We start from the raw sequence: 20,223 nt of genomic DNA, 5'->3' as shown, positions 1-20,223 counted from the left end.
TGGCTAGTACTCATTGTCAGAGGAGATACCTTATGCTGCATGGCTGGAGGTTTTTGGTGGATTTATCTGTTACTGTTGCCTGGTGTGTGTGATAGTTCCCTTTCTTCTACTTTGGTTTAACCCATCATCTACTCCCCACTGCATTCCTGTTATATGTGCAAGTATACTTGTATACATTTGGTATTTTTTGTTATTCCTGTTTGTATTACCTTGTTTGTCTAGTTGGTGTATTTCCCCCTCTTCCCTGGGTGGGGGGGAAAGGGTACAGAGAGCGGATTCAGAAGAAATGGCAAGGTACGTGGCCCCGGCCTCTTCACCATCAGAAGTAATCCGGGGAACAGGGCGAGCTAGGGCACCCTCTAGCATTAGGGACAGGGAAGGTGCCCTCCATGTGCTAGCCAGAGGTACCAAGATGAGATTATCAGGCCCATTGTGAGATCATATGCCGAGAATCGGGCCGATGCTAAATCACATTCTGATCAGAGTTTGATCTAATTTTCTTGGATGAAGAGAAGATGGGAAAAAAATTCTCTGAGACCACCCTAAACCCAACATCATTCTCAATGCCACATGTATTATCAGTATGCTGATCCAACTCATCCCATGATGCTTACTGATTTCACACCTCATTGCCGGACCCTTAACTTTATTGTGGGGGAGATGGCAAAAAGTAATTGGCGTCCCATCTGGAGTAATACAGAAAGAATCAGAAAACGGCACTATCGCAGCCCGCCCTTAATTAGCTATCCCTTAATTCAGAAATTATTGCTTTCCACCCCAAAATGAAGGCAGATTCCCGGTCACATAACATGCAATTCAGTAGTGATTGTTCACACATTCGTAAAGTCGATGCAGGTAACATATAGTTAAGGCATGGAGTCATGCGGTCCCCGCAAAAAAATATTTGTTTTTTTGGGAATATTTTTGGTTTCGAAAAACTGCATTTACTGCTGTGCAATCGGAGTCGTGAAAAATGTAATGCAAAAAAAAAAATGTAAAAAGATAATGGCACCCAGGGTCAGTCATGGTGGTGTCCAATTCACACCAATCGCAGATGAATCCTTTATCGATCTGGAAAAATCAGAACTTGTCCAATCCCTCATGGAGGTAAAGAAGAAGAAACGATGGCTGACTTTCAGTTCGTGGCTGCGGTAATATTGTCAGTATTAAATAAAGAGAATAATAAAAAAGAAAAAAAATTTCCCTGTTCTGCTGCGCGATCAGTGTGAATATAGAGCACAAGCACCAACTTAAAGCGACAGGCTCCAGGATTCCCTCCGCTGGATGAAGACCGTCACAATGCATCATGTGACCACGTATAATTCCTCACGGTCGTCCTTGCAGATTTTATAGTCGCAGTCCAGGAGCTGAGACCACTGCCAGGACTTCTTGCTTCTTTCGCGAGGTGGTAGAAGAAATGCTACGCTGGCGGCCACCATGATGTGCCAGAGGCTGTGAGTGTAGAAATAATTGGCGTTGGTTTCTGCGAAGACGTAAACTGAAATGGCGGTCAAGGCCAAGACTACGCCAGGTAGGAGAAAAAATACCCAGCGTCTCCAACTGGGCGGGTAACAGTGGCGACGTTTTACTCCTCGAGTTGTCTAAAACAGAAAATTGGTATATTACTGCACCCACATACACACCATTATTTTTAACAGGGAAACATTTTGGGGTGATATATAGATAAATAGATTATATCTATCTGACGGAAGAATTAATATGGTAGCTGCACGGCTTCCAGCTGCACTGATAACCCATGGGCCCACCGCGCTCATATTGCGGGGAGCCAATGGGAGATGGAGCGCACACTCACAACCAAACCATTTAAATGCCGCTATCAGTAATTGATGGTACAGTATAGATCAGACCTGGGCAAAGTGTAGTCCACGGGCCCTATCCAGCCCTCTGGCTGTGTCAGTTCGGCCTGCGGACCGAGACAGCCGAGGGGCTGGAAAACAGTGGCACACGGGCTGCACCGGGACCTCCCGTTTGCTGTCTCCATCTGCGCTGACTTAATTGGTGGAGGAGGAGCCTCTGGCCACTTCCTCCACTAATCAGCGTGTGAAACAGCTGACGCAATGAAATAACGTAATCGCGTCAGCTGTTTCACACGCTGATTAGTGGAGGAAGTACTGCGGAGAGTCAGCGCACTGGAGACAGCAGCAGAATCAGAGCACCGGCGAATGGGACCTAGGGCAGCACGGTGGCGCAGTGGTTAGCACAGCAGCCTTGCAGCGCTGGAGTCCTGGGTTCTAATCCCACCTTGGACAACATCTGCAAAGAGTTTGTATGTTCTCTCCGTGTTTGCGTGGGTTTCCTCCGGGTACTCCGGTTTCCTCCCACATTCCAAAGACATACTGATAAGGAATTTAGATTGTGAGCCCCATCGGGGACAGCGATGATAATGTGTACAAACTGTAAAGCGCTGTGTAATATGTTAGCGCTATATAAAAATAAAGATTATTATTATTATTATTATTAGGTCAGTATGTGGTGTTTTTTTTTTTCATGTGTATGGAATGTTTGGCTGGACATGGAGAGGCTGTATGGGGCTCATGCTGTATATGGGGGGCTGTGTGGGGGCTCATGCTGTATATGGGGGGCTGTGTACGGTTCATGCTGTATATGGGTGGCTGTGTGGGGGCTCGTGCAGTATATAGGGAGGCTGTGTGGGGCTCATGCTGTATATAGAGAGGCTGTGGGGCTCATGCTGTATATAGGGAGGCTGTGTGGGGCTCATGCAGTATATAAGGAGGCTGTGTGGGGCTCATGCAATATATAGGGACACTGTGTGGGGGCTCATGCAATATATAGGGAGGCTGTGGGGCTCACGCAGTATATAAGGGGGATGTCCGCATACTTAACTCTGCTTATTATTAAGTGATATTGATAATGATATTAACTGTAATATAATAATTAAAATGTTGATATTAATATTGAGTAGAATTTCAGCCTGTTGGTTCGACCTCCACAACAGTGATGGTCTCCCATGTGGCCCCTCTGGAGAATTACTTGCCCACCCCTGGTACAGATGGTTACACAGCAGCGATTGGAGCTCACTCCGGTTGCTGTATTTACAGGCAGATAGCGGTTATGTAATACTGCCAACAAATGCAGACTCAGCGCCACACACGATAATCTGACTGATAACGGATTGGTTTAAAGAATTACAAATAAATAAAATCTTAGGGATGAAGCTGAGATTTTGTTCCCACCCCCAACCGGCCCTTTGGGAAGTTGACTACTGGGGGTATTGGCATCTTTCCCTAAGTCACAGCTATTTTGCAATTTCCTTCTTTAGGGGAAAAAAAAAAAAAAAAAAGAGGAAGAAATGCAGATATTTACCCAGACAATCACCAGGAGAATTAAAGCAAACAGACAGGGGCCCAGCATGTTCCAGATCCCCCTGCGGTCAAGTTGCATAGACATTGCGATAACTAATGTGCCGAGCATGAAGAGGACCTGGAAGGGGAAAAAAAATCATTTCATTCAAAGATTACATTTGTATTTAATTTTTTTATTATTTATAAAAATAATATATTTATTTATATATTTATTTATAATTTTTTTTAAATTATTTTTAATATTCAATGTGGACTCCAGAAATAAATTCTGGTTCGTGTTGGGGACGACGCGGCAATATTTCGTCACTTACATATTTATAGATTTTCTTCAGCCGGGCCATACACAGTATGGTCACCCAGATGGCGACAACAGAGCCGAAGAAGTCACAGAACTGCAGGGTGTCGTAGTCCATGATGCACATGACGGTCACCCCGGGCTGATCACAGGCGTGATAGAACTGGAAGGACAAATCATGCTGACATTAATAACACAAAAAACACACAAAAAACATCAAGATAATGTGGCAATGCAGAGATTCTGGGCATAAAAGATGGATGAAAATTTTACAAAAAAAAGTGAAATTTTGGGATCTGAAAAAAATTGTGGTGTATGGTGGGGTGGGGAGATCGATACCAGGGATCCATGATTACGGGGTGTGTTGAGTTAGAAGAGCTCTGAACGCTCAGGAGCCCGAGACAGTTGGGTTATGATGCCCACCACCCAGGGGTAACCCAAGAACACCATCATCCATGGAAAATTGAGAAGCTCTGCCGATTGGAAGGAAACTCAGGAGCTCCGTCACCACCAGGGGTGAAAACAAACTCCGAAGCTCTGTCACCTCCCTGAGAAAAACAAAACCTCAGGAGCTCCATCACCTTCCCTTTGGGAAAAAAGAGCTCCATCATCCCAGGGTGAAATATGAAAGCACATTCTCATCCCTGCAGATGAAAAATTCAGTAGCTCTGTCACCACAGAGGTAACCCAGTATCTCAGCCACCCTTGCAAGGCTCAGGAGCACAGTCCCCTTGGGGCAAAAAACACAAAATCGGAGAAGCGCCTTCACCATAGAAAAATAACAGGTGCCACCCACGACGGCCTCGCGATCCCATCACCCAGGGAGAGATAACCCATAATCCATGGTAGTCCATGAACCCCCAGAACCTGTGTACCTACCGTAGAGAAGAACATGGTGTAGGCATAGACAGCCGCCTCCACAAAGTACAGGTGATTAATGGCAACCACTATAGTGGGCACAAACATCAGGTTGCTGAGCGTCAGCAATAACGTGGCGGTCAATTGCTGCGCCACCGACAGCGCGTTTTGGTCATCTGTGCAGCTCCAACCGGCCCAACCTGGCGCAAGATAAAATCCAGACAAAATTAGAATATGTCGGCATCGACCGGATCTATTAAAGGCCTAATCTGAGAAAAAAAAAAGTCTCCGGCACGTACGTCACCCACCAAGGTGAATAGATTACGGGGATTTTCTGAAGGGCTGATGTTGGGGCATTTGAACACTTTTTCGGCTACTTTTAGGTTTTTGGGGACAATTTAGTATCTATGACCAAAAAGGAAATAAGATGACATTTTGAACATGGAGTGTTTTTTTTTCTTTCTTTGCCTGTAAGCTACTGACACATGACGCATGGATTGAAGGCCGGCTATGGGACAAGGAGTGCGCATATCTCAGGAGGGCGTCATGGCCGCAGGACAGGGAGAGTACATGTGCACAGCGACAAAAATGTGTCCAGAATTAGAACAGAACCAGAGGCGATCAGGTGCAGTCTGGGTGAGGACACCATTCATGTGACCGGCTAGGAGCGCCCCGGGGTACGCTGCGGGGTACGGGTGGCTCTATTTTTAGATAACCTTTTAGACAAACGTACCCATTACGCAAACGTTCCTGCAATGAATCATATACATTCCTTTTCTTTGCTTTATCACGGTTAAGATTTCTGCTTGCTGTAAGTGAATAAAAACCCCATACATAAGACAATAACTTGTTGGAAGTTTGTGTCATAACATAAATGTGAACAGCCCCCCCCCCCCCCCCCCCCCCCCCCCCAAAAAAAAATAAATATATATATATATTTATTATAAATGACAGCAAGCGGAGATCTTGCCGCAGGTGAGGAATTGTAACACAAAGTATATTGAAAAATTAAGGCTTTTTTTTTTTATAGATGCGATACACTGATACGACCAGCAGGGGGCAGCCTGGATAGGTCTCATATCGATGTAGCCCATAAATTGCAGAATTAAGTGGCCACACAATAACTTTATAATTGCCGAGTTCGGCACAATTGCATCCAACTGTCTACTCCAAAAGGGAAAAATATAATCCACAAATTTACACCAGCTCGCGGGCACGGTCGCGCCACCATCAGGCCCCCAGCTCTCACCCGCTTTGCAGCTGCAGGCGGCATACAGATATCCGTTCCTCCGGAGCAGCCTGCACTCCCCGTACTGTCCGCAGTCATTCAGGCAGGGGCTGAGGTACGCCGTCACTATCACCCGGGAGACCTGCTGCTGGCACGTACTGAAAAGTGAGAAAAAAAAAAGAAAGAAAGAAATCAGGTTTTATATGGATCTGAAATTCAATGTACAATGGAGGTCACATCAACGACATCTGCTGTAATCAATCCACAGGCGAGGACGGAGAAGATGGTGTATTGAGCTCTGTGCAACCAAAGCGGCACATCCCCGAGGGGAAAGCCTAATTCTGTCCCATCATCAGTGCAATGTAATAACCAGAATAACGAGCTACACCGACCCCCGATACCCATATCTGACAACTCCGCTCAATGAAGAACATCACAGAAACACGAGATATACACTCCTCAATAACACAACTGCAACTCCAAGAAGGAAAAGTTGTGGAATTATGGAAATGGCAGGATGGAGATGTGACAGATATCAAATGATGGAAAAATACTTCCCCCTATGTACAAGAATATAACTACTATAATACTGCCCCTATGTACAAGAATATAACTACTATAATACTGCCCCTATGTACAAGAATATAACTACTATAATACTGCCCCCTATGTACAAGAATATAACTACTATAATACTGCCCCTATGTACAAGAATATAATTACAATAATACTGCCCCTATGTGCAAGAATATAACTACTATAATACTGCCCCTATGTACAAGAATATAACTACTATAATACTGCCCACTATGTACAAGAATATAACTACTATAATACTGCCCCTATGTACAAGAATATAACTACTATAATACTGCCCACTATGTACAAGAATATAACTACTATAATACTGCCCCTATGTACAAGAATATAACTACTATAATACTGCCCACTATGTACAAGAATATAACTACTATAATACTGCCCCCTATGTACAAGAATATAACTACTATAATACTGCCCACTATGTACAAGAATATAACTACTATAATACTGCCCACTATGTACAAGAATATAACTACTATAATACTGCCCCCTATGTACAAGAATATAACTACTATAATACTGCCCCTATGTACAAGAATATAACTACTATAATACTGCCCACTATGTACAAGAATATAACTACTATAATACTGCCCCTATGTACAAGAATATAACTACTATAATACTGCCCACTATGTACAAGAATATAACTACTATAATACTGCCCCCTATGTACAAGAATATAACTACTATAATACTGCCCCTTATGTACAAGAATATAACTACTATAATACTGCCCCTATGTACAAGAATATAATTACTATAATACTGCCCCTTATGTACAAGAATATAACTACTATAATACTGCTCCTATGTACAAGAATATAACTACTATAATACTGCCCACTATGTACAAGAATATAACTACTATAATACTGCCCCTATGTACAAGAATATAATTACTATAATACTGCCCCTATGTACAAGAATATAACTACTATAATACTGCCCCTATGTACAAGAATATAATTACTATAATACTGCCCCTATGTACAAGAATATAACTACTATAATACTGCTCTTATGTACAAGAATATAACTACTATAATACTGCTCCTATGTACAAGAATATAACTACTATAATACTGCTCCCTATGTACAATAATATAACTACTATAATACTGTTCTATATAGGGGTCAGTAATTACCTGTCATCTCCTGGACACAGGATTTGCATAGAGAGATACCACCTATCTGTCACAGGGTAGGGGATGTTGTGAGTGCCACTAGTTGCTCCGTCAGACAAATTGAAGGAAAATCCCTTTGAAAAGGCTGCAAAGAAAAAAAAAATAAAAAAAATCATATTTTGAGTATATATATATATATATATATATATATATATATATATTTTATATATATCTTCTACACTGCTCAAAAAAATAAAGGGAACACAAACAACATAATATAACTACAAGTAAATCAAACTGTCCACTTAGGAAGCAACACTGATTGACAATCAATGTCACATGCTGTTGTGCAAATGGAATAGACAACAGATGGAAATTATTGGCAATTATCAAGACCCCCTCAATAAAGGAGTGGTTCTGCAGGTGGGGACCACAGACCACATTTCAGTACTAATGCTTTCTGGCTGATGTTTTGGTCACTTTTGAATGTTGGTTGGGCTTTCACACTCGTGGTAGCATGAGACGGACTCTACAACCCACACAAGTGGCTCAGGTAGTGCAGCTCATCCAGGATGGCACATCAATGCGAGCTGTGGCAAGAAGGTTTGCTGTGTCTGTCAGCGTAGTGTCCAGAGGCTGGAGGCTCTACCAGGAGACAGGCCAGTACACCAGGAGATGTGGAGGGGGCCGTAGGAGGGCAACAACCCAGCAGCAGGACCGCTACCTCCACCTTTGTGCAAGGAGGAACACTGCCAGAGCCCTGCAGAATGGCATGTGTCTGCACAAAGGTTTAGAAACCGACTCCATGACGATGGTCTGAGTGCCCGACGTCCACAGATAAGGGTTGTGCTCACAGCCCAACACCGTACAGGACGCTTGGCATTTGCCACAGAACACCAGGATTGGCAAATTCACCACTGGCGCCCTGTGCTCTTCACAGATGAAAGCAGGTTCACACTGAGCACATGTGACAGACGTGACAGAGTCTGGAGACGCCGTGGCGAGCGATCTGCTGCCTGCAACATCCTTCAGCATGACCGGTTTGGCAGTGGGTCAGTAATGGTGTGGGGTGGCATTTCTTTGGAGGGCCGCACAGCCCTCCATGTTCTCGCCAGAGGTAGCCTGACTGCCATTAGGTACCGAGATGAGATCCTCAGACCCCTTGTGAGACCATATGCTGGTGCGGTTGGCCCTGGGTTCCTCCTAATGCAGGACAGTGCCAGACCTCATGGGGCTGGAGTGTGTCACCGATTGAGCACATCTGGGACATAATTTCCATCCACCAACGTCACGTTACACCACAGACTGTCCAGGAGTTGGCAGATGCTTTAGTCCAGGTCTGGGAGATCCCTCAGGAGACCATCCGCCACCTCATCAGGAGCATGCCCAGGCATTGTAGGGAGGTCATACAGGCACGTGGAGGCTACACACACGACTGAGCATTATTTCCTTGTCTTTAGGCATTTCCACTGAAGTTGGATCAGCCTGTAATTTCATTTTCCACTTTGATTTTGAGCATCATTCCAACTCCAGACCTCTGTGGGATATTAGTTGTGATTTACGTTGATCATTTTTAGGTTTTATTGTTCTCAACACATTCCACTATGTAATGAATAAAGATTTATAACTGGAATATTTCATTCAGTGATATCTAGGATGTGGGATTTTAGTGTTCCCTTTATTTTTTTGAGCAGTGTATATCGGAGGTTTGATATTTGCCTGGTGGATATATCGGATTATATATACATACGTCTACTATCTGGCTAGGGGCAGGTACATGGGCGACCAGCTGACCGTCACACCCCACACCCGGAGGGCGGACGATCCCTTCTATTTGGTAATAATGGACAGATGACGACGCACATTCCTCCCACAATATATACATATAATCTGTGGCCACAAGTCACCTCCACACATCTACACAATGGTGGGACGTCAGTGATCCCATTCTACCGGTCCGGTCAGTTCCCACAGCCACTGACTAATCTACAAATTAAAGAGCCAAGTCTTATGATACATTGTAACAAATGTGACCACATGTTGCAAAAGTCAGTAACCCCTTTAAGGCAAGAAAAATAAACTCTCTGGTTATCTTACCTGTGCTGCACTTCTGCGTGACGTTCAGATTAAGGACGGGAGCGGCCGGGCTCAGACACGCCACCACCGTATTGTTCACACTGCTGGCACCTGTCTGATAGGAAGAGCACAATGATGGGGGGAGTACTCCCAGGGTCATCACGACAACTTACAAGCCTCAAATTTTAACATCAGACAAAAGTTAGGACCCTCAAGGAATGGTGGTACCCCCAGATAAATGACACAACCAGGGAAGCGATCATGTGGGTAAATCATGAGATCGCCGCCATCTTGGTCGGTATGGACCCACCGGATCTATGGGCAGCGCATCACTAGAACCAGGGAGCGGCTATAAAAATACAGGGGGTGGGTTAGGGGTTTTCAATGGGAATACATGGAATTTTAGGAACTATATCAGAAAGTGGACAATCCCTTTAAGAGGAAATGTTATTAAAAAAATAAAATAAATAATATTCACCTTATTCAGCTGCAGATTCACAACCAGCATCCCGCCGTTGTCGGTCTCCGAGCTGAGGTCAAGCAGGACCACGCTGGGCAGCTGGGACGCCACGGGCACCGACGGAGTAGTCACCGGGAGGAACCGGACCGATACAACGTCCACGTCCTCCCGGATAACGGGGTATCTGCGCAGACAGGATGTGGGGCCCTCGTTCAGCAGGACGGTGGTGCTGGGGGTCGTCTGTTGGCCATCTTTTAACGAGGAGTTGTTTTGGGAGAACAGGTTCAGGAATGACTGGAAGGTTCTGGATCCTATACTTCCTGGTTTACAGACTGCAAGAAAAGAAGGGGTAAAAAGTTAGAGGGAAAATGGGTAGTCGTTATGGCTAGAGACCACAGAGATCCCCAGAGCCACAGACATTCACATATCAGGAACAAAGCCGATAGGCCCAATCCTCCCCCATTGATACCAGAAGGGTTCCCAGATACGTCCAATCCTCCCCCATTGATACCAGAAGGGTTCCCAGATACGTCCAATCCCCCCAATGCTACCAGAAGGGTTCCCAGATACGTCCAATCCCCCCAATGCTACCAGAAGGGTTCCCAGATACGTCCAATCCCCCCAATGCTACCAGAAGGGTTCCCAGATACGTCCAATCCCCCCAATGCTACCAGAAGGGTTCCCAGATACGTCCAATCCCCCCAATGCTACCAGAAGGGTTCCCAGATACGTCCAATCCCCCCAATGCTACCAGAAGGGTTCCCAGATACGTCCAATCCCCCCAATGCTACCAGAAGGGTTCCCAGATACGTCCAATCCCCCCAATGATACCAGAAGGGTTCCCAGATACGTCCAATCCCCCCAATGCTACCAGAAGGGTTCCCAGATACGTCCAATCCCCCCAATGATACCAGAAGGGTTCCCAGATACGTCCAATCCCCCCAATGATACCAGAAGGGTTCCCAGATACGTCCAATCCCCCCAATGATACCAGAAGGGTTCCCAGATACGTCCAATCCCCCCAATGATACCAGAAGGGTTCCCAGATACGTCCAATCCCCCCAATGATACCAGAAGGGTTCCCAGATACGTCCAATCCCCCCAATGATACCAGAAGGGTTCCCAGATACGTCCAATCCCCCCAATGATACCAGAAGGGTTCCCAGATACGTCCAATCCCCCCAATGATACCAGAAGGGTTCCCAGATACGTCCAATCCCCTCAATGATACCAGAAGGGTTCCCAGATACGTCCAATCCCCCCAATGATACCAGAAGGGTTCCCAGATACGTCCAATCCCCCCAATGATACCAGAAGGGTTCCCAGATACGTCCAATCCCCCTAATGATACCAGAAGGGTTCCCAGATACGTCCAATCCCCCCAATGATACCAGAAGGGTTCCCAGATACGTCCAATCCCCCCAATGATACCAGAAGGGTTCCCAGATACGTCCAATCCCCCCAATGATACCAGAATGGTTCCCAGATACAGTACAGACCAAAAGTTTGGACACACCTTCTCATTTAAAAATATTTCTGTGTTTTCATGACTATGAACATTATACATTCACACTGAAGGCATCAAAACTATAAATTAACACATGTGGAATTATAGACTTAACAAAAAAGTGTGAAACAACTGAAATTATGTCTTATATTCTAGGTTCTTCAAAGTAGCCACCTTTTGCTTTGATGACTGCTTTGCACACTCTTGGCATTCTCTTGATGCGCTTCAAGAGGTAGTCACCGGGAATGGTCTTCAAACAATCTTGAAGGAGTTCCCAGAGATGCTTAGCACTTGTTGGCCCTTTTGCCTTCACTCTGCGGTCCAGCTCACCCCAAACCATCTCGATTGGGTTCAGGTCTGGTGACTGTGGAGGCCAGGTCATCTGGCGTAGCACCCATCACTTTCCTTCTTGGTCAAATAGCCCTTACACAGCCTGGAGGTGTGTTTGGGGTCATTGTCCTGTTGAAAAATAAATGATGGTCCAACTAAACGCAAACCGGATGGAATAGCATGCCGCTGCAAGATGCTGTGGTAGCCATGCTGGTTCAGTATGCCTTCAATGTTGAATAAATCCCCAACAGTGTCACCAGCAAAGCACCCCCACACCATCACACCTCCTCCTCCATGCTTCACGGTGGGAACCAGCATGTAGAGTCCAAGAATATAAGACATAATTTCAGTTGTTTCACACTTTTTTGTTAAGTATATAATTCCACATGTGCAAATTCATAGTTTTGATGCCTTCAGCGTGAATGTACAATTTTCATAGTCATGAAGATTCAGAAAAATAAATAAATAATTAAATGAGAAGGTGTGTCCAAACTTTTGGTCTGTACTGTATGTCCAATCCCCCAATGATACCGGACAGGTTCACAGATATGTCCAATCCCGATGATACCTGACAGGTTGTACGCCAGCTGGAAGGACACGCTGCTGTTCAGCCACGGCAGTTTCTCCACAATGACGGTCAGCCACTTCTCCCACGGTGGAGACTGCAGGACGATGCCACAGTCCGAAACTTCACTGCAGTTCACCTCGTGGGAAGGGGAGTCCGGCTGGGCGAAAGACCCCACCGAGACCTTCAGTGGACATCCGGTGGCATTAGAAGTGCATCTAAGCAGCTGTATCCGCAGCTCCTGGGTGTATTCTGGGACAAAAAGCCTGAGGAGCAAAAACACACACACGTCATTCATCAGTATCACACAGGATTAGATACAGAGCTCAGCAGACAGTATCACACAGGAGAGGATTAAATACACGGCTCAGCAGTCAGTATCACACAGGATAGGATTAGATACACGACTCAGTAGACAGTATCACACAGGAGAGGATTAGATACACAGCTCAGCAGACAGTACCACACAGGAGAGGATTAGATACACAGCTCAGCAGACAGTATCACACAGGATAGGATTAGATACACAGCTCAGCAGTCAGTATCACACAGGATAGGATTAGATACACTGCTCAGCAGACAGTATCACACAGGAGAGGATTAGATACACGACTCAGCAGACAGTATCACTCAGGATAGGATTAGATACACGGCTCAGCAGTCAGTATCACACAGGATAGGATTAGATACACGACTCAGCAGACAGTATCACACAGGAGAGGATTAGATACACGACTCAGCAGACAGTATCACCCAGGATAGGATTAGATACACGACTCAGCAGACAGTATCACACCACTTAGGATTAGATACGCAGCTCAGCAGTCAGTATCACACAGGATAGGATTAGATACACGACTCAGCAGACAGTATCACACAGGATAGGATTAGATACACGGCTCAGCAGTCAGTATCACACAGAAGAGGATCAGATACACGGCTCAGCAGTCAGTATCACACCACTTAGGATTAGATATTGTATCTAATCAGGCATACATAGCCGCACTCTAATCCTGGAAATCTGTCAGTACCACACAATGACGGCGGAGTGTCGCCCTTCTCTCCCTTGTGATCTGAGGCAGCAATTGTCCTCACCGTCCAGCAGTTGCCCCATCCATCACACCCTGCCTTACTGGTAATTACTTGTATCGGGCCGGGTTCTTTATTGACTCCAGCACTTGCAGCGATGGCGCGTCCTCCTGCAGGATCGGCACGTCCACCTCTCTGAGGACAAACAGTTCTGGCTGGAAGATGTATGTGCAGGTCTTGGTGAGACCCTGGAACGACAGAGAGGAACATCTATGCCCCCTGAGATCACAGCAAAGAAAGGACATTCCCCTCACTGCACAGGATAGCTGAATGTTCCCAATACTGCTCACAGCTGAGGTTTTGTTACAGTTTTATCAAGTCTAAACAATCCTCATGCATCAGCAGAAAAAAAAATCTCAGTTTGCCATTAAGAGAACAAAAAAGTAAAATTAAAAAAGATAAAAAAATAAAAACAACAACATGAGAATTAAAAGAAAAAAAAAATCATAAAGAGAAAAAAAGAGTTGAAACACCAAATTTGCCTTTTTATTTATCCGGTCATCACCCCTCCAAGTAAAAATGCAATAAAATTAGGAAAGTGCTGTTTGTACCCCAACCTAAAAATTTCAGGTCACCACGTGAAAAATAAACCCTTGCACCACTCCACCAATGGGAAAAAAAGAAAATGATTTTTAAGAAAGCCTTGAATTTAAAAAAATTAAAATATTATATATATATCAGAACACTATCACCGAAATCATAACAAGCTGGGGAAATATACTCAGATAATAAATGCTCTAAAATCCAAAATGGAAAAAAATAAAACTGCCCAAAAAATTGACTTACCTGAATCTCAATTTTTTCAGTATCTTTGGGCAGGTGCGCAGCTACAAACCAGTCCCCCGGCGTGGGGTTGCTGATATTTAAGTATAAATTACTCTGCATAGTGTTTCGAAATGTCATTGTCTGATTGAATGAGAATGGGACACTCGTATTTGGCGCAAAGCTGTAGCCCAAGGGGTTAATCACCGGTGGGGCTCCATAACGGAAGTGTCTGGAAAATACAAGGCAAGAATCTGGGTTAGAGAGGTCGTAAGTACAGGACATGGTGGCGAGATTCTGCCGGACGACAGAGACTTACACGGTGATCTCCACGTCGTCACAGCCGCTTCCTTTCCCTCGCGTGGCCTGAAGAAGCCACCGGAGCAGCACGGTATCTGCCGGCACCTGGAACTGGAAGAGCCGCACGTTCCCATACCAGCTGAAGAAGGACAACCGCTGGGGAGTTTGGGAAAACATCTCCGAAACATAGGAGAGATCTGTAAGAAAAACAATGCTCGTGAGACAGCGCCACCTAGTGGTTAAACTACCATGAACTACCATAACCTACAAATGACTGCTTAAAAAAGATAAGAAGATACGTACAGTATAAATTCAGAAGGTCTGCGGCTTGTACTGGGACGCATCGATAGCATCCAGGCCATGAAGCCTAAGGAGGCCCAGGAGGTCCATCTGACCCATAGGAGCACACCATGCTAGACTTTGGATAGTTGGGGGCGCTCTTGAAGATTTCGCATTGGTATCCACACGTTTTTAGACAATGAAAAGTAGAAAGGATGCGCTCATCCAATTAAAAAAATAAAAATAAAAAAAATGAAAGTAAAATGCAGAGGACCTAGCCGTGCCCCAGGGAAGTCAAGTAAAAAGAAAAAATGGAAAACACTTTATTACAAAAATGAAATAAACAAAAAGTCGCAAATCCAGAGCTGAAATTGGCTGGCAAACGCATTTCAGACAGTGTCATGTAATGACTAAAGACGTCCATCTGAAACCCCTTTGAGAGATTATATATACAGTGGGGCAAAAGAGTATTTAGTCAGTCAGCAATAGTGCAAGTTCCACCACTTAAAAAGATGAGAGGCGTCTGTAATTTACATCATAGGTAGACCTCAACTATGGGAGACAAAAAAATCCAGAAAATCACATTGTCTGTTTTTTTATCATTTTATTTGCATATTATGGTGGAAAATAAGTATTTGGTCAGAAACAAACAATCCAGATTTCTGGCTCTCACAGACCTGTAACTTCTTCTTTAAGAGTCTCCTCTTTCCTCCACTCATTACCTGTAGTAATGGCACCTGTTTAAACTTGTTATCAGTATAAAAAGACACCTGTGCACACCCTCAAACAGTCTGACTCCAAACTCCACTATGGTGAAGACCAAAGAGCTGTCAAAGGACACCAGAAACAAAATTGTAGCCCTGCACCAGGCTGGGAAGACTGAATGTGCAATAGCCAACCAGCTTGGAGTGAAGAAATCAACAGTGGGAGCGATAATTAGAAAATGGAAGACATTCAAGACCACTGATAATCTCCCTCGATCTGGGGCTCCACGTAAAATCCCACCCCGTGGGGTCAGAATGATCACAAGAACGGTGAGCAAAAATCCCAGAACCACGCGGGGGGACCTAGTGAATGAACTGCAGAGAGCTGGGACCAATGTAACAAGGCCTACCATAAGTAACACACTACGCCACCATGGACTCAGATCCTGCAGTGCCAGACGTGTCCCACTGCTTAAGCCAGTACATGTCCGGGCCCGTCTGAAGTTTGCTAGAGAGCATTTGGATGATCCAGAGGAGTTTTGGGAGAATGTCCTATTGTCTGATGAAACCAAACTGGAACTGTGTGGTAGAAACACAACTTGTCGTGTTTGGAGGAAAAAGAATACTGAGTTGCATCCATCAAACACCATACCTACTGTAAAGCATGGTGGTGGAAACATCATGCTTTGGGGCTGTTTCTCTGCAAAGGGGCCAGGACGACTGATCCGGGTACATGAAAGAATGAATGGGGCCATGGATCGTGAGATTTTGAGTGCAAACCTCCTTCCATCAGCAAGGGCATTGAAGATGAAACGTGGCTGGGTCTTTCAACATGACAATGATCCAAAGCACACCGCCAGGGCAACGAAGGAGTGGCTTCGTAAGAAGCATTTCAAGGTCCTGGAGTGGCCTAGCCAGTCTCCAGATCTCAACCCTATAGAAAACCTTTGGAGGGAGTTGAAAGTCCGTGTTGCCAAGCGAAAAGCCAAAAACATCACTGCTCTAGAGGAGATCTGCATGGAGGAATGGGCCAACATACCAACAACAGTGTGTGGCAACCTTGTGAAGACTTACAGAAAACGTTTGACCTCTGTCATTGCCAACAAAGGAAATATTACAAAGTATTGAGATGAAATTTTGTTTCTGACCAAATACTTATTTTCCACCATAATGTGCAAATAAAATGATAAAAAAACAGCCAATGTGATTTTCTGGATTTTTTTTTCTCAGTTTGTCTCCCATAGTTGAGGTCTACCTATGATGTAAATTACAGACGCCTCTCATCTTTTTAAGTGGTGGAACTTGCACTATTGCTGACTGACTAAATACTTTTTTGCGTGTGTGTGTGTGTGTGTGTGTGTGTGTGTGTGTGTGTGTGTGTGTGTGTGTGTGTGTGTGTGTATATATATATATATATTTTTTTTTAAAGGGTCATGTTCATCTCTCTAAGAACGATAAGAAAAACAAGAAAAAGACGTTTAGAATACTTTATTCCTGGGTTGAGATCTAATCAGTTTTAGAGGCCCGAAGCCTAAGGCTGAACTACTACGAAGGTGCTCCAATGCCAATATTGGTAGTGTTGCTATGTAGACCATGTACGAATCCATATTATTAACAGGCTTGAAACACAAATGTTATGTACAGATATAGTGACGGGAGGATTTTATAATTGGGCCTCTATGTGGGTTGTAATGATCGCCATAGTTTTTTTTCTTAATGGAGGAAATGCTCAGTAATTACAGGAGAATCTTCAGATTAATCATTTACAGGAAACATAAGTCATTACAGCGGCTGAGTCAGGAACGGCGAAGATGCAGGACGGGATCGCCCGAACACAGAAGACATGGCAAAGAAGAGAAATGATCAGACAGAGTTGTGACTGGTTTCCTAGCTTTGTCCCCGGGCCCCAATAATAAGACTTAATAAAAGATGGTGGTTAGTGTACATTAACAGTACGAAATCTAGGCCCGAAGCCTGAGGCTGCACTACTGAGAGGTTCTGGTGACATCACGTCTCCTCCCGTCCGGTGCTCTGACGTCATGGAGACCTCGAGCGGATGCCAGTCGCCATCTACATCAATGTCTCCACCTACATACACAGCCATTCAAGCCAGATGATAGATATAGTAAAGAGGAAATTCAAGGTCTCCACGACGTCACTGCACCGAGAAGGGAAATACGGTCATCGAACATGTCAGTAGTGCAGCCTCAGGCTTTGGGCCTGTGATTTAGAGAGTTTACATGTCAACAAAGTATTCTAGATGGGCCATTTATGGGTATTCAATTCTGGGAAAAGCTGGGCAACCTTTACAGCTTCCCTGCCGAGTTGTCAGAGAGAAAGAAATCATGGTCAGACCGCTTCTGATCATCAAGATACATTTTAAGATTTCGTAAAATCTAGCTTTCATGACTTTGGCCCCAATTCAGGGGCGATTCTACTTTAAAACGTAAGACCTTAGTAATCCAAGTCAGACTGGTTGCTAGGGATACACTACCTGATAAGGAGCTTAGTAATCCAAGTCAGACTGGTTGCTAGGGACACACAACTCAATTAAGACCCTAGTAACCCAAGTCAGACTGGTTGCTAGGGATACACTACCTGATAAAGAGCTTAGTAATCTAAGTCAGACTGGTTGCTAGGGACACACAACTCAATTAAGACCCTAGTAACCCAAGTCAGACTGGTTGCTAGGGAAAAACTGCTTGACAAAAAAAGTCTCTGGATGTGAAGTGCCTGTTTAACCACTTAAATGCCGTTATCAACCTTTTGACAGGGTCATTTATGAAGTGCGATGTGGCGGACTCTGTTCAGATACGATTATGGGGTAGCGGTGGGTTGCCATGACATCCAGGGAACTTCACCTCCATCTTTCTACTTTTATGAAGACCAGCTTATGGATGGGCTTCAAAAGGAGATTGTCAAATTCCACAACATACTGCAATTTTGGAGTATTGCGGTACATTATACAAAAGATGGCGATCACAAGGAGACAAAAAACAAACAAACAAAAAAAAAAAATTATGCTTGGACCTGAACATTGAGCACAACAATGTTGGGGTGATGCACTCTAAAAGTAAAAATTAAGAGGAACATCCCTTTAAAGCAACTGTACCGGCAGAAATCTATTTTCAATACCATCTTCATCTGCTCCCTCCGTACTGGGCAGAGCGTGCGTACAGCAAACTGTGGACGCCATTATCAGCCTTTATACCCAAGATAGCAGGTTCTTGTTTACATAGCCATGCTGGGAATGGGTGATTAACCATGACGGTGCCAGAGCCGCAGCTCTACGCCCCAGGGTGTGGTGCCTGCCTGTCGCTACATGTCGTGGCAAAGTTCTGTCATCCGAGGCCTCAAATGGACTGGAAAAAAATAGATATATATTTATTAGATATATTTACATTATTACCTTTGTCCAGCGCATTTCTGCGGGTTTGTGTGAAATGATGTCCAATTTTGCCTTCTGGAACAATTTCAAGGATAGATATATAGAATATAATACACACATATATATGTAACAGGTGTGGGCAAGTAACTGGTGTGGGCATAATGAAAATCACACATGAAACCAGAAAACAAAGGGGAGAAGTTGACTCAACCTTTGCATTGTGTGTCTGTGTGTGTGTGTGTGTGTGTGCGCGTCACACTAGGGAGTTTTACGGACGTAAGAGCGCAGAAAATACGTCCGTAAGACTCGCCAAACGGCACAATTATTCTCAATGGGGCTGCTCCTATCAGCCGTATATTACGGTTCAGTATTATACGGCTTTCTACGGCCGTACAAAATCGCAGCATGCTGCGTTTGTCAGCGTACTGCGCATAAAAAACGCCAATGAAAGCCTATGGGGGGTGAGAAAAATACGGATTCCACACGGACCAGCAGTGTGACTTGCGAGAAATGCGCAGCGCTGTTAGTGAAAAGTCGGTAATTCAATTGCCGGCTTTTCATTTCTCCTTCCCCAACCGGACAGGATATGAGACATGGTTTACATACAGTAAACCATCTCATATCCCCTTTTTTTTGCATATTCCAAACTACTAATGTTAGTAGTGTGCATGTGCAAAATTTGGGCGCTGTAGCTGCTAAAATAAAGGGTTAAATCGCGGAAAAAATTGGCGTGGGCTCCCGCGCAACTTTCTCCGCCAGAGCGGTAAAGCCAGTGACTGAGGGCAGATATTAATAGCCTAGAGAGGGTCCATGGTTATTGGCCCCCCCCTGGCTACAAACATCTGCCCCCAGCCACCCCAGAAAAGGCACATCTGGAAGATGCGCCTATTCTGGCACTTGGCCACTCTCTTCCCACTCCCGTGTAGCGGTGGGATATGGGGTAATGAAGGGTTAATGCCACCTTGCTATTGTAAGGTGACATTAAGCCAGATTAATAATGGAGAGGCATCAATTATGTCACCTATCCATTATTAATCCAATTGTTTGAAAGGGTTAAAAAACACACACACATTATTAAAAATTATTTTAATGAAATAAACACACAGGTTGTTTTAATATTTTATTGCGCTCTCAATCCATCTAAGACCCTCGCTTGGCAAAATAATAAACCCACAATATACATACCCTCTGATGAACCGTCACGTCCCACGAGGTAATCCATCTGAAGGGGTTAAAATATTTTACAAGCAGGAGCCCTGCTAATGCAGCTGTGCTCGTGCTTGTAAGCCCCGGCGAATGAAGGAAATG

At 44.5% G+C, this 20,223-nt stretch overlaps 1 protein-coding gene across 1 annotated transcript in view; it reads right to left on the bottom strand.

Annotated features, from left to right (window-relative positions):
- Nucleotides 1–555: 555 nt before the first annotated feature.
- PGAP6 (post-GPI attachment to proteins 6) overlaps nt 556–20,223 on the bottom strand; it is a 33,668-nt gene continuing 14,000 nt past the window's right edge. Inside the window, exons 2-13 of the mRNA XM_077274279.1 lie at nt 14,564–14,741; nt 14,269–14,476; nt 13,537–13,670; nt 12,397–12,659; nt 10,010–10,323; nt 9,553–9,646; nt 7,477–7,600; nt 5,747–5,883; nt 4,519–4,697; nt 3,656–3,802; nt 3,346–3,462; nt 556–1,601 (exon numbers count right to left, since the gene is read on the bottom strand). Of these exons, the coding sequence (XP_077130394.1) occupies nt 1,305–1,601; nt 3,346–3,462; nt 3,656–3,802; nt 4,519–4,697; nt 5,747–5,883; nt 7,477–7,600; nt 9,553–9,646; nt 10,010–10,323; nt 12,397–12,659; nt 13,537–13,670; nt 14,269–14,476; nt 14,564–14,741 (2,192 nt within the window). The 3' untranslated portion in view covers nt 556–1,304. The remainder of the gene's footprint in view (nt 1,602–3,345; nt 3,463–3,655; nt 3,803–4,518; nt 4,698–5,746; nt 5,884–7,476; nt 7,601–9,552; nt 9,647–10,009; nt 10,324–12,396; nt 12,660–13,536; nt 13,671–14,268; nt 14,477–14,563; nt 14,742–20,223) is intronic.

Source organism: Ranitomeya variabilis, chromosome 7 (genome assembly GCF_051348905.1).
Source record: "Ranitomeya variabilis isolate aRanVar5 chromosome 7, aRanVar5.hap1, whole genome shotgun sequence".
Lineage (NCBI taxonomy): Eukaryota > Metazoa > Chordata > Amphibia > Anura > Dendrobatidae > Ranitomeya > Ranitomeya variabilis.
The sequence above is the reverse complement of the archived record's forward strand: the minus strand, read 5'-3'. Positions and strand labels throughout refer to the sequence as shown.